The sequence below is a fragment of the Pogonomyrmex barbatus genome, unplaced genomic scaffold (genome assembly GCF_055798465.1).
Source record: "Pogonomyrmex barbatus isolate J1 unplaced genomic scaffold, ASM5579846v1 scaffold2, whole genome shotgun sequence".
Taxonomy (NCBI): domain Eukaryota; kingdom Metazoa; phylum Arthropoda; class Insecta; order Hymenoptera; family Formicidae; genus Pogonomyrmex; species Pogonomyrmex barbatus.
This window is the reverse complement of record NW_028297116.1, coordinates 22,803,057-22,814,952: the sequence shown is the minus strand read 5'-3', so window position 1 is coordinate 22,814,952 and position 11,896 is coordinate 22,803,057. Positions and strand designations below refer to the sequence as shown.

Here is an 11,896-nt window from a genome sequence, read left to right as displayed (position 1 = left end):
TCTGGCATTTAGAATAAGACAACACATAGCCGAAAAATAACATGGCAAAAAATTTAATTACAAAAATAAAATTTTATGCTTAAGATCGCAAACGGATTTGATTAATCATTAGAGAATTATAATATGCGCTTCTAGTAATTCCATTTTTCAAATTTCTCCAAATGAATCATGTTGTTAGCTCAAAAAATCAGATATTATATACTTTGAAATTGTAATAATAATGAACATTAGATATTATATATAATAACGAACATTAAATATTTATATATAATTAAAAATTTCGTTTTATAAGCGCTAATGCGAATTTAACATTCAATGAATCGGAGTTAAGATTAAGATAGGATAATTACTTTTTTCAAAAGATACAGAATTTTTAGTACTCCTTGATTGTGCACCGAAGCGCAGAATTATGTTGAAAAAAGTTTAATTTTCTGTTCTTAATTCTCTATGTTTAATTCTATGTTCCCGATGCCTTCCATTGTGCTCGGACCTTTAATAAGTTGGCGTGCTGCTCCGCAGTGTCTTCTGTCACTGCGCAAATAAGATATCTCGATTGATGTACACTCGTGTCCACGCATGTCATTGAGGAAGTAATCGCAGTGCAGTACGCGCCGTGTGTAAAGTGTTATTCCACGCATTATTCGTTTATATTAAACTATAGGTAAACATTCGTTCCTATCTATTTCATTCCATCAACAACTGTTATTCAATCAGGATAAAATTACGACTTCACTCGTATAATTTATGCGATTACTCACGGAGATACTTACGGGGGGGAGGGGGGAAAGTGCTTTTTGATATTTCACATTCTCATATCTCAATTAAATTAAAAATTTTAGCACACTTCAGAGAATATATACGTGCGTGTATTTATTTATCGTTGTTTTAATGTTTTTATCTATACGATTTTGTAATGGAATTAAATTATTAATACTTCGAGATAATAACGCTATCTTGAAATGATTATCGATATCATTTTAATGCACTTTACGTATGCTATATTTATAGAGAAAATCAATACTTTTAATTTTCACACGTACGTACACATCCAATAGAGCTTGTAAGGTTTCTTGTGTTATGTGGTATAATCTTTCTTTTTTTAATATATGTATATAATACACATGTACGATAATAATAATAATAATAATAATAATAATAATAATATAAGCATAATGTTAGTTTTTTTTACAGATATTCCGTGCAGACTTTCCTTAGAAAAAATGAAAAGCGGCAGCAGATTGTTAAAAGTTCTTTTACAAGCTTCAGAGAAGGCAGCAAACATTGCCAGAACTTGCCGCCAGAAGGAAGCTCTCTTTCAATTGTTAGTACAAGAAAAATCTTTGGAAGAAAAGAATCCTCGTTTTTTCCAGGATTTCAAAACTTTAGCCGATGTTCTCATTCAGGAAACTATCAGACATGACATAGAAATTGAAGTGAGTATAAAGAAATCTTAAATACAATATAAATACAATATAAAATGCTAATAAAAATATACCAAAAATATTTTGGATTTATTAAATTTTAAACTCATTGTTGTAAATTCAGTTTCCAGAATTGGCTAAGTTGGTGCAAGGTGAAGAGACTAATGTGTTTAGCAATACCTTGGGGGAATCTATTATCGTTGAAGTCTGCTCATGCAGCAAAGATACAACACAACTGCTGACGAAAGTTATGGGTAATGATGTCGTGGCAGCAGAGCTGCTTGCTGCTGAAGTCCATAAAGACGTTCAGCTTTCAAATGTGCCAATCACGTTAGACATCCCCAATGATTTTGACGTCAATGTGGACGACCTTGGTATTTGGATAGATCCAATCGGTAAATATGGCAAAAAGATTATTCCGTATTATATATATTTGATTGATATTTAGTAAATTTACATTAATTCAGGGCAAGACTGAAAAAATATAAAAGTCGGACAGTATTGTATGGTAAAAACTATGTCTCTCTCTTGTTACTAAGAATCATAATTGGTCCATAAACTGAGACGCAACGCTTGTAAGAATTTTTGTTTGTTTTGTAGTTTGATAATGTATGCCTGTGGAGCAATTCGTGGAACTTTTGTAGATTCAACAGCGGATTACATAAGCGCAACGGAGACAGTGGACGAGGAGACTGGTTTATATTTGAGCGGATTACGTTGCGTCACTGTATTAATTGGAGCATACAAGAAAAGTACAGGAGTACCAATTTTGGGTGTAGTTAATCAACCTTTTTGCGTCAATACGGACTCACAGTAAGTATATACATAAAATAAAGCAATAATTTTTTAATAAATTCTAAATATTAAATTTTTTTATTGTTGGTATATTTAAGTAAGACTGAAGTAAAATCAAAAATATTATATTCTGTATTGGTTAAATAGGTGGATGGGAAAATGTTACTGGGGTTTTCTGGGAGGTGGCATCGCCAAGTCTTCCATAAGTAACACGTGTAATGCTGATAAAATCATTTTACTCAGTCGCTTCGAAGATGCAGATGTGAAATCAAAATTATTAAACAACGGATTCAAATTGTTGGAGGTAACTGGAGCAGGATACAAAATACTGAGCGTCGCTGTTGGACAAGCGGCTGCTTACATTTTGTCGAAGGGTTCCACTTACAAGTGGGACACGTGTGGACCACAAGCTCTTCTATCATCAGTTGGCGGAGGCATCATCGAATTCAAAGAATTTATCGTGCATCCAGATTCGGATAATTTAAGCGTGAATTATTTACCTATCGGCACAAATTTCTCTAATCGTGGAGGCTTGATAGCATACAGAGATCCTCAAATTTTGGAAACTTTTAAATGTATTTTATGTAAATCATCTCATTAAAATAAATGCGATGAAGATACATAACTCTAGCTTGACGTTGATTGTATTTTTAAGAGAGTTTCTCAAATCATATATATATATATATATATATATATAAATATATATGTATATGTTATATATTATTTATGTTTAATTATAAGTAAAAATCGTATATTACTCGTATTTTACTCTACAAATCTTATGTGAAACTTTTAAGATGATGTTTTCATAATTATTTCTTCTCAAAACTATTTTGTGATGTCTGTCGACTGAAAATTCTTTCTAATTGAATTATGTACAAAATATATATTATTATATAAATGATATATATCCAATAATAAACTAGTATTATAACATTTGTTGATCTCTCTGAAAAAATAGATTATTATTTACTAATTGATGTAGTTCTAATCGTTAATTGTGATATAATAAATGTGGGTCCAAATAGAAATCATTTAATATATATACATATAATTATGTTCGTTTTTATTTACACAATTATTATATAATCTAAAAACCCATAACTTCTTTTAAAAAAATATAAATATTATATTTTATCTTAAGCCTCGTTAATTATTTTTCTCCGAATCTAATGTCGATAGATCCTTCTCCACCATGATAAGGAGGAGATTGCGTTTGCATGTTATTAGGAATTTCCGTTGTGGTCGGAAGTGGTGATGATACTTGGTTATTATCAGTCTTTCCAGTTTCTTGAACGATAATAATCGGTTGAGTCCAACGATTTCCGTGTTGATGATGCTCTCTTTGATGTCCTGGTGGAAGATTATGCCATTGCCACCACGGTCCTCTACCAGGTACTGTAGACTGTTGTTGTTGAGTGTCATCGGAAGCAATAATCATCTACAAAACATGAAACATATGTGTTTCTCAAATTGCATTTACATTCTACCACGAATATAATTCGTATGCATATGACATCCCGCAATTTTTATTCTTTGCAATATTTTTCCTTAATTTTGGGATACCTCAAAAGTCATTCCCAAATATTTTTCAATGTCAATGAATTAGGTAGAGAGATCAAGTATCATTTCTCTCTCTATTTTTGTTGCAATATAAATTTAAAAAATAATCAATTTATAAAAGAATTTTTGCCGAAACTTAGAAAATATCACCATAATACATACTATGTCCTTTGTCTTCGGGCTTTGGCACACCCACTCGACATTAGAAGCGTATCCATTATTTGGAATCTGCATCTGTTGCGGATATGCCCAAGGTGGACCGCGGCCAGGATTTCCATTATTTCCTCTTTCCATTTGGACAGGATAACTCACCCATCCCGGATATGCTTCAATCTCGATGACTATGAATAATGCAACGGTGAATAGCAGTGCTTTCATCTTCTATCGTCTTCTATCGTCTAAAGGAAAAAAATTCATGTAGTATGTATATGTGATATGTCATGTACATATATGTGATAAGTACATGATTTCGTAATCAATGTGCGAATTTATTTTTGCGTGATGCGCTTATGTATTCGCGTTAAAATTAATAAGCACTCATAGTAATTCGCATTTAATAAATTAATTAATAAACGACTTACTTTAATATATCAACTATAAAATCATTTGCAACGAAAAATTATTTATTTTGTTAATAATTACACAAATATCAACGAGTTCATATATTATGTAGCACTTTACAAATTTTATAATTTTTACGAAATTTTGTTGTGTAATGAAAATATGCAATATTTTCACTTATATACGATTTAATCGCGAATAAGATAGAATAATCTTTTAAATCCGTAGATTGGACATATCTTTACTCGCTTCACTCAGGATGAAACTAACGTGAAACCTGCGGAGCAACAGTCGGAAAGCCGCGATTAACGGGAGGAAAAAACGTATTTGTGGCTAATGAGTCGACATCTCGGCGTAATTTCCTTATATAGCGATTTATTAACACGCACACGCGAAGCTCCGTTCTTTCGATATCCGTTTGAATCGATTAACATTATTGACCGTGGGCGAAAGAGAGAGAGAGAGACGGGAATTTCGAGTCACAAATAATAAATACGTTACGACGCATTTGTGATTTAAACACGTGATATAAAACGGAAGAAATGACCCGCGCTATTAAACTATTAGAATTCCCTCTCCCTCTCTTTTGGCGATTCATCATCGTAATACCGGTTTGGAATTTTGTGCGAACCGGTATCGCAAAATTACGCGAATCACCTCGACGGCTGCCACTGTCATTAAGCATCGAATTACAGGACGCCGCGAGCCGGCGGCCGTCGCGGAATTATTGTAATTTATGTCACAGTTCATCACCACGCCGTCATCGTACGTCCAACGTTATACGAAAGGTCAATGAATGTCGCACTGAATACGTCATACGATTTTCCTCCCTAATTTACAAAACAAATGATTTCTTCGTTCTATACACGCCGATTTCATCAATTATGAATTCAATGGAAGAATGAATCGATGCTTCTCACTCATATTCTATTCAAATGTATCTCAATATATATGTATAATTTTATATTTACTTACAATTTTGATAACAAGATGAAACTATCTATCTAATATGATGCCGATTATATATATTATATCGCGTAATTATAGATCTCGCTCATCATGAAAGAAAGAAAAATCAAAGCTTCGGTTTGTTAAATTGCTATTTCAATGTTTTATCGACTTTCAAAAATTTATATTTTTATGATTCGGATTTTCGAATTTTAAAAATGCTTCGAATCGTAATTCATCAATTTTGGATAATTTTTGGAATTTTAGATGGTGCAATTTTTATTAATTCCTAGAATGGAATTTTAATTCCAATTATTGGAATTATTAATTCCTAAATTCCCTTCCTTGGTTTGTATAAATTTAGATTTTCATATTAGCTCCAAAGTTATGATATGATCAAATGATGTGTGGGAGTGACTATTGTCCTAAAATGAAAATATATAATTCCAATGTGGCTTATTCATTAACATAATTTCAATTAATTTTAATTATTAATTCCTAAATTCCCTTCCTTAGTTTGTATAAATTTAGATTTTCATATTAGCTCCAAAGTTATGATATGATCAAATGATGTGTGGGAGTGACTATTACCCTAAAATGAAAATATATAATTCCAATGTGGCTTATTCATTAACGTAATTTCAATTAATTTTAAATAACGTACTTCGTAGCCTTTGTAATCCTTTTGCAAAAGGAACTATTTTAAGCGAATTAATAATCTCATTTCAAGATTATTAATTTTAATTAATTTTTAAAAATATTTTCTCCAATTAATATGTACATATTAATTAGAGAAATAATAAAATATAATAGTAAAGTAAGTAATTGAAAAATTTGTCCAATATAAATAAAAGGTGGCTCAATTATACTTCTGTTCAAGTTAATAAAATAAAACTTTTAATGATAAATATTCAAACTATAATATGGTTAATTAGGTAAAATTTAATGTTAATTTTATGGGTTGTATTGGAAAAAAATAAAAAATAATAATAGAAAATAGTAATGCTATTACCTCTCCTCAATTTGTTTGAAATTGGGCGTAAAATGCAAATAGAAAATATCATTCTAATTAGAATTGATATAATTATTGGATTAGCTGGAAATTATCTAAATCTCCTAATATGTATGTTCATTGAAGGAAGTGTAAGTTATAAATCCGGAAATGTCTTTAAAAGTAAAGTAAATATGAAATGGGATTTTATAAAGGTCTCTGTTTTTACTGGATTCCAGGATTCCTTCCGATAAAATGTCGTATATACAGCTGCACATGCCGGCATACTCGAGTAACTTCAAGTAACAATTCCAGTCGCCAGATGGAACTACCAGAACGAATTACCGTAACATTAGAACCGGTCACGAACGGCACTCTTCGACAGAGAAAAAACTTAGCAACTCTGAGTCAGCTTACATCCGCCTTCGGGGAAGAGATTTTGAGCGCACGGGCACGCTGATCATATTTCTGTTGGATTCAGCAAATTTTTCAGAGGTTTAGAAAAACAAAAAAATATTAAATTTCGCCTTCCTGGAAAATTCCACCTCTCCCTTCTAGGTATATCTAAATTATTTTACAAAAATAAATTACGTAATATTTTGAGGAATATCAATTTTCTAGGATTTTTATTTATCTATCTATATATCTAAACCTACAATATATATTTTATTTGTATATATTTAATCTATTAATTTAAAAACTATGAGTCGATTCGCAAAGCGATATTATTGTCACATTAAAGTGTTTATAATTCCGAATTTTGCGCTCTTATCGCGGTTATTTTCCACAAATCTTCCATGGATATCGATCGCTTCTTTGTTTTTGCCGGCGTTCTATTTTTCTTCTCTTCGACTGGGGAACGGTCCAATCGACCACGGTCGTGTTCCGCGGCCAAAGTAAAACGAACACAAGGTCTTCAATGAACGAAAACACTCTTCGTCGAGGAGTGTGGTCGTTCGAGAACCATGTCTCGATGTCGCCGTAAGAAACGGGCCCCTTGGATTTTTCGCCGCGACTTATCGCAAGCTCTATCGCCGATTCCGATTTTCGAGTTCGAGGAAGCCGCGCTTGAATCATCTGCATTAATTCGTCGTATCTCCAACTTCTCATTTCTATTTTTTTTTTTCCTTCTTCGTCTTTTTCGTTTCGATACGCGCCACGTATGTATATATAGGGGCTCTCGGACTTAATGCGTCTCTTATTACCGCGCGCACAACTATTGCCTTCCTAATGAACACCGTAATTTATAATGCGTGGCGGCTGCTTTTGTCGGTTTATTGGGCGCGGAAACCAGAGACACTTCAAAGGCCTCCCCTTATCATTTGTGTGTCACATACATTATTCGAACGGCTATCGTCGGGTCATCGATCGGGATTTTGTAATTCGGTTATTTGTGCCCACAAATTAAATCACGCATAATTATACGCGATATCTTTCCTGAGCGATAATTAAACGGCCAAAGATTGCCAATTAGTATGGCGTTCCGATATTAACAAAATTTCAGCATCTATATGGTAGTGAGTTTCGTATCGTTTTTGTCCTATATTATTTGAATTCGTAAATCGTCAAACCTTCTCTGCAATATTTTAAATCGCAATATTAAATATGAGAAAATGAATAGAGAATAGAAAATAAAACGATAATGTGGTTTTAATGTATACGCCAATATAATACAATTATTCTACGTTAGAGACGAATCAATATCTCATGGATTCGATGATATTGCGAAAAAAGAAAATACTCGTCAAAGGCCATAGAAAATCATTGCTGGTTACGGGAACTCATCTCTCTCTCTCTCTCTCTCTCTCTCTCTCTCTCTCTCTCTCTCTCTCTCTCTCTCTCTCTCTCTCTCTCTCTCTCTCGCCTTTTCTCCGATGCAACTTTTTCTCGATGTGAAATAATTGACGCGTTTCTCCTTCGTGGCGATCCCACGAAATGCGCGCACATATATACATCCAACACACACGGAGTAGAAGCTGTGAACATTAATGCGTCCCTCCGATGTGACAGACCGCGTGTCCATCGTGTTGGCCGGGGACAGAAGGAGAGGAGTTCATGAGCGGTCGAGTGTTCGAAATCGAGAATACATCCTCTGCAACGACGACAACAACGACAACTACGGCGATGGTGTGGGAAGGAATTTTAGTTGTAATGCGAACTACGGAGAACATTATTTATTAATAGCAAAGCCGATGGCGTGTGTATATATGTATGTATGTATGTATGTATGTATGTATGTATGTATGTATGTGTGTGTATATATATATATATATATATTTATGTATATATATATATATATATATGTATATGTATGTATGTATGCGAACGTGTTGGTACCGCCGTCGCGAGGGAGTGGCGCGGCAAAGCGCCATGCTAGAGTGAGCGCAACAGCACGATGAATCGTGGAACGGATCCCTCATGATTCCCCTTCCCCCGTTCCCTTTCCACCTTTTCCCTTGCCGGGGTAACCGCTCACAATCTTCCTCCTTTTCGTTTTCTTTTCTCTCTTCCACTTTAACCGCTCCGATTCCTTCATCCTTCTCATTCTTTGTGGTGCGGTCCTTGCTGTACGGTTGACTCTTTCTCTCTCATCCTTTCGGCTTCACGTTCTCTCTCGCTCGCTCTTTCTCTTTCTCCCTATCTTTCTTTCCTTCCACACTACTACACAGACGTCGCTCTCACGCGCGCACCCAAGGGACGGTCCGCCGTTGTAGGAGAGTGGACGAACGCTTTGTCGGCGCCCGCGGCCGAGATCAAACGCACCGACCGCTTCCTCCTTTCCCCCGCGCCGTAACACGACCGAGGTTCTACCGCGTCCGCTCGCTCGTTCCTCCGCGTCGACCTCACTGTCGTATGTCGGAGTTCTCCCTCCTTCCCACCCGGTATCATCCGGCAAGCCGCATCGCGCGGAGAGAGTCCAGCAAAACCGACCGACGCCGGTTGGCCGGCGCGAGTCACTCTCGCCGCGCTCTCGCTCGCGGCAAAACTGTATTATAGCCTTCTCTGTATCCTGCCCGGCGCGTCTTGAGCCTCCGTGCATCTCCCCCGCGACTCTTTTCCTTCCCTTCCCTTCCCTTCGCTTCTCTTCCTGCCCCCTTACGTCGATCCTCGCGCGATAAATATTTACCTCGCCCTTTTGACGCCGTTACCGTCGTCTAATCGACGTGATCGTGCGCGACATTCGCGACCGATCAGCCGCGGCCGATCGATCCGTCGATCTTACGACCGATCGACGACATCGTCTGATCCACGGGATGATCCTTCATCCCCAAGTGTCTAATTAACGACGCTGATGCGTAGTGTCTAGTCATATCTATCTCTTCTTCGTTTTGCGATCGGATAATTGAAATTGATGTAATATCGTCGAGTTCAGTTCCCGATACGTCTCGGAAGAGAGGCGAGGATGGCTCTCGCGTTTATTCGCGACCGATTAAAAATGCGCCAATTGAAATGATTGATACGAAATCGTGCGCGCTCAAATTACAATGGATCCCGATTTTTCTCTGTGATCTAACTGACGCACGTCAGGTGATCACTGGAGGAGATCAAAGCGCTCGACCGAAGTTACAGAGATAGAGAGAGAGAGAGAGAGAGGCGATTGAGTTCTTGACGGTGGCACACAGGACGCATCTGGAAATAGTTTATTATTAATAGATGACTCGGATTCAACACCCGCGGAACAGAAAGGGAAAAAGAGAGGGAGGGAATGGGGGAAGGGAGAGAAAAGGAGAGAGTCTCGTGCGCGTTGCCGGCGTTATTTCGAGGTTAGTCTGTATCCGCGTTTTTGAACCGCGCGTTTTATTTCCTCTTACCAGCGAACAGCGCGAGTCGCGCGGCACCTCCCCTCCCCTCCCCCGGGCTGTACCGAGCCGCCATCCCGCTCCCTCCCATCCCCCTCGCAACCCTCGCTCGCTGGCCGCCGTTTCCCTTTTGCCTCTGTCCTCCCCTCGTCGCACCGCATGCCGCTCTCTCCCTTCACCCGACCCTCTCTGCCGCCTCTTAAAAACGAGACTTGCCGCCGACTTTCCGACAAAGGAATAAAGAAAAGAAACAACTAGCCACGCTACGCGGCTGAGGATGGCACGGCAAACCGTACCGCAACGCGGCGCGGTGCGGCGCAGCGCAGCACGCCGTAGCATAGCGGGTAGAGAGAGCCTTTCTGTATAGAGAGTGCGAGGGGGATGCTTCGAGCCGACCGACCGACCGACCGACCGGCCGGCCGGCCGTCCAGTGGCGCCGACGTCCGGGGGCTCTTACTCTACGAAATAGAAAATTCCGAACGGCGGAAATGCGCCGTGTTTACTCGAGTCTTTCTCTCTCGGTCGATCTCTGTCTCTTTCTCAGAGAGATGCCACGCTGCATCCGCAACAGGGATTCTGTCGTTATTCGATCTCGCCATTACGCCGGTCGGGTCTGTACAAACCATTTTCAAACACGACAACTCTGCGGGTATTCCTCTCGATACGTCGCAAATTTCACGGTTTTTAACGTAAAAGAGCAAGAGAATAATAATACATTTGAATAGAGATTAAGCCGAGATTAAATGAATGAAACAATGAATTTTAATGTAGAAAATTACATCTAGAAATACACAAGAAAAAAATTTCTGAAATGGAAAAATTTTTAAGTTTTACTTAATATCGAAGTTAATAATATAGGTTTTTTTTAAATTCAAAGTTTAAGTTGTACACTTGTAATCACGCGTAATCATGTTGCTTATTTGTCAACGAAATTAATTTCCTTCACAAAAAATGTAATAAAAAAAAGAACAGGAATATTTGAAAACAAGTAAAACAAGTAAACGCGAGACACGTGATACTTTGCTTTGTTAAAGATTCGTTTGTTTTGTTTTTTGAAATCACATTAAACGCCATAGAAAACGTGAGAAGGGATTGACGAGGGGCTATGTAAAAGCATAGAGGTGTCGGTAGGTATATATGTATCTCGCGACGTATAATATTTAATTTCGCGCTTACGCGATCGGAGCGCGGGATGCCGTATACAAAGGGAGCTTGTCGTGTTTTTGTCCAAGTTAATTGTTTCTCTTCTCTTTTTTTATTTCGATCGAGCGTGCTGCCAACAGTAGCGCACGGCAATGGTTAGGACGATGGATGGAGAAAGATAGACGAGGGATGTGGACGGTAATCACGTGTATAGAAAGGAATACGTCCGAAACGCTAAGCTCCGAGAAAACTCCTTTGGTGCGGCGACGCCTATGTTTCTTCTGAAACACCGCTAGGAGATAATAGCGTGCGGGTACAGTCTCCAAAAAGAGTATCTCCGATTTGACACGGACGAACTTTATACCGAGTGGTGCTGCGCAGCACCACTCGGACGAGCATGGCCTCGGTGAAGCGATGTAAATAAAGAGCGTCTCTCTCTCGACGAAAAGAAGAATGCAAAATCGGAGCGCGTTTCTCTAATTTGCTTGTCACCCTTTGTTCCCTTCTCCCCACCCACCCACTCACCGCCCCAATTCGTCGTTCTTTCTCTCTCCTTCCATCGTCGTCTTTCATCTCTCTCCGTTTGACTCGTGATTCATTGAAGCGTCGAAACAACACAACCGCGCGTTTGTGAACGATGACGTGCGTGTCGTCGACGTAAACATCGAAGTGAT

The 11,896-nt window shown here is 37.9% G+C and overlaps 2 protein-coding genes across 11 annotated transcripts; one reads left to right on the top strand and one right to left on the bottom strand.

The window, feature by feature from the left end:
- Nucleotides 1-501: 501 nt before the first annotated feature.
- Ipp (inositol polyphosphate 1-phosphatase) lies at nucleotides 502-2,841 on the top strand. Of its 3 annotated transcripts, none has more exons than XM_089077109.1 (5): nucleotides 502-661; nucleotides 1,192-1,433; nucleotides 1,546-1,816; nucleotides 2,066-2,234; nucleotides 2,364-2,841. In XM_089077109.1, the coding sequence occupies exons 2-5, from the start codon at nucleotides 1,221-1,223 to the stop codon at nucleotides 2,815-2,817; spliced, it is 1,107 nt and encodes a 368-aa protein (XP_088933235.1). In that variant the 5' UTR covers nucleotides 502-661; nucleotides 1,192-1,220; the 3' UTR covers nucleotides 2,818-2,841. The 3 variants fall into 3 exon arrangements, with proteins under 3 accessions (XP_088933235.1, XP_088933236.1, XP_088933234.1); XM_089077110.1 differs by having other exon boundaries at nucleotides 504-661; nucleotides 1,180-1,433; nucleotides 2,075-2,234; XM_089077108.1 differs by having other exon boundaries at nucleotides 504-661; nucleotides 1,180-1,433.
- Nucleotides 2,842-3,250: 409 nt separating this feature from the next.
- Nucleotides 3,251-6,080, bottom strand: LOC105430158 (uncharacterized). 8 transcript variants are annotated; one of them, XM_089077118.1, is made up of 3 exons: nucleotides 4,950-6,080; nucleotides 3,942-4,177; nucleotides 3,251-3,657 (listed from the first exon to the last, which is right to left on the bottom strand). In XM_089077118.1, the coding sequence occupies exons 2-3, from the start codon at nucleotides 4,155-4,157 to the stop codon at nucleotides 3,370-3,372; spliced, it is 504 nt and encodes a 167-aa protein (XP_088933244.1). In that variant the 5' UTR covers nucleotides 4,158-4,177; nucleotides 4,950-6,080; the 3' UTR covers nucleotides 3,251-3,369. The 8 variants fall into 8 exon arrangements, with proteins under 8 accessions (XP_088933244.1, XP_011641850.2, XP_088933242.1 ...); XM_011643548.2 differs by having other exon boundaries at nucleotides 3,942-4,167; XM_089077116.1 differs by lacking the exon at nucleotides 4,950-6,080 and adding an exon at nucleotides 4,361-4,925.
- Nucleotides 6,081-11,896: the final 5,816 nt, after the last annotated feature.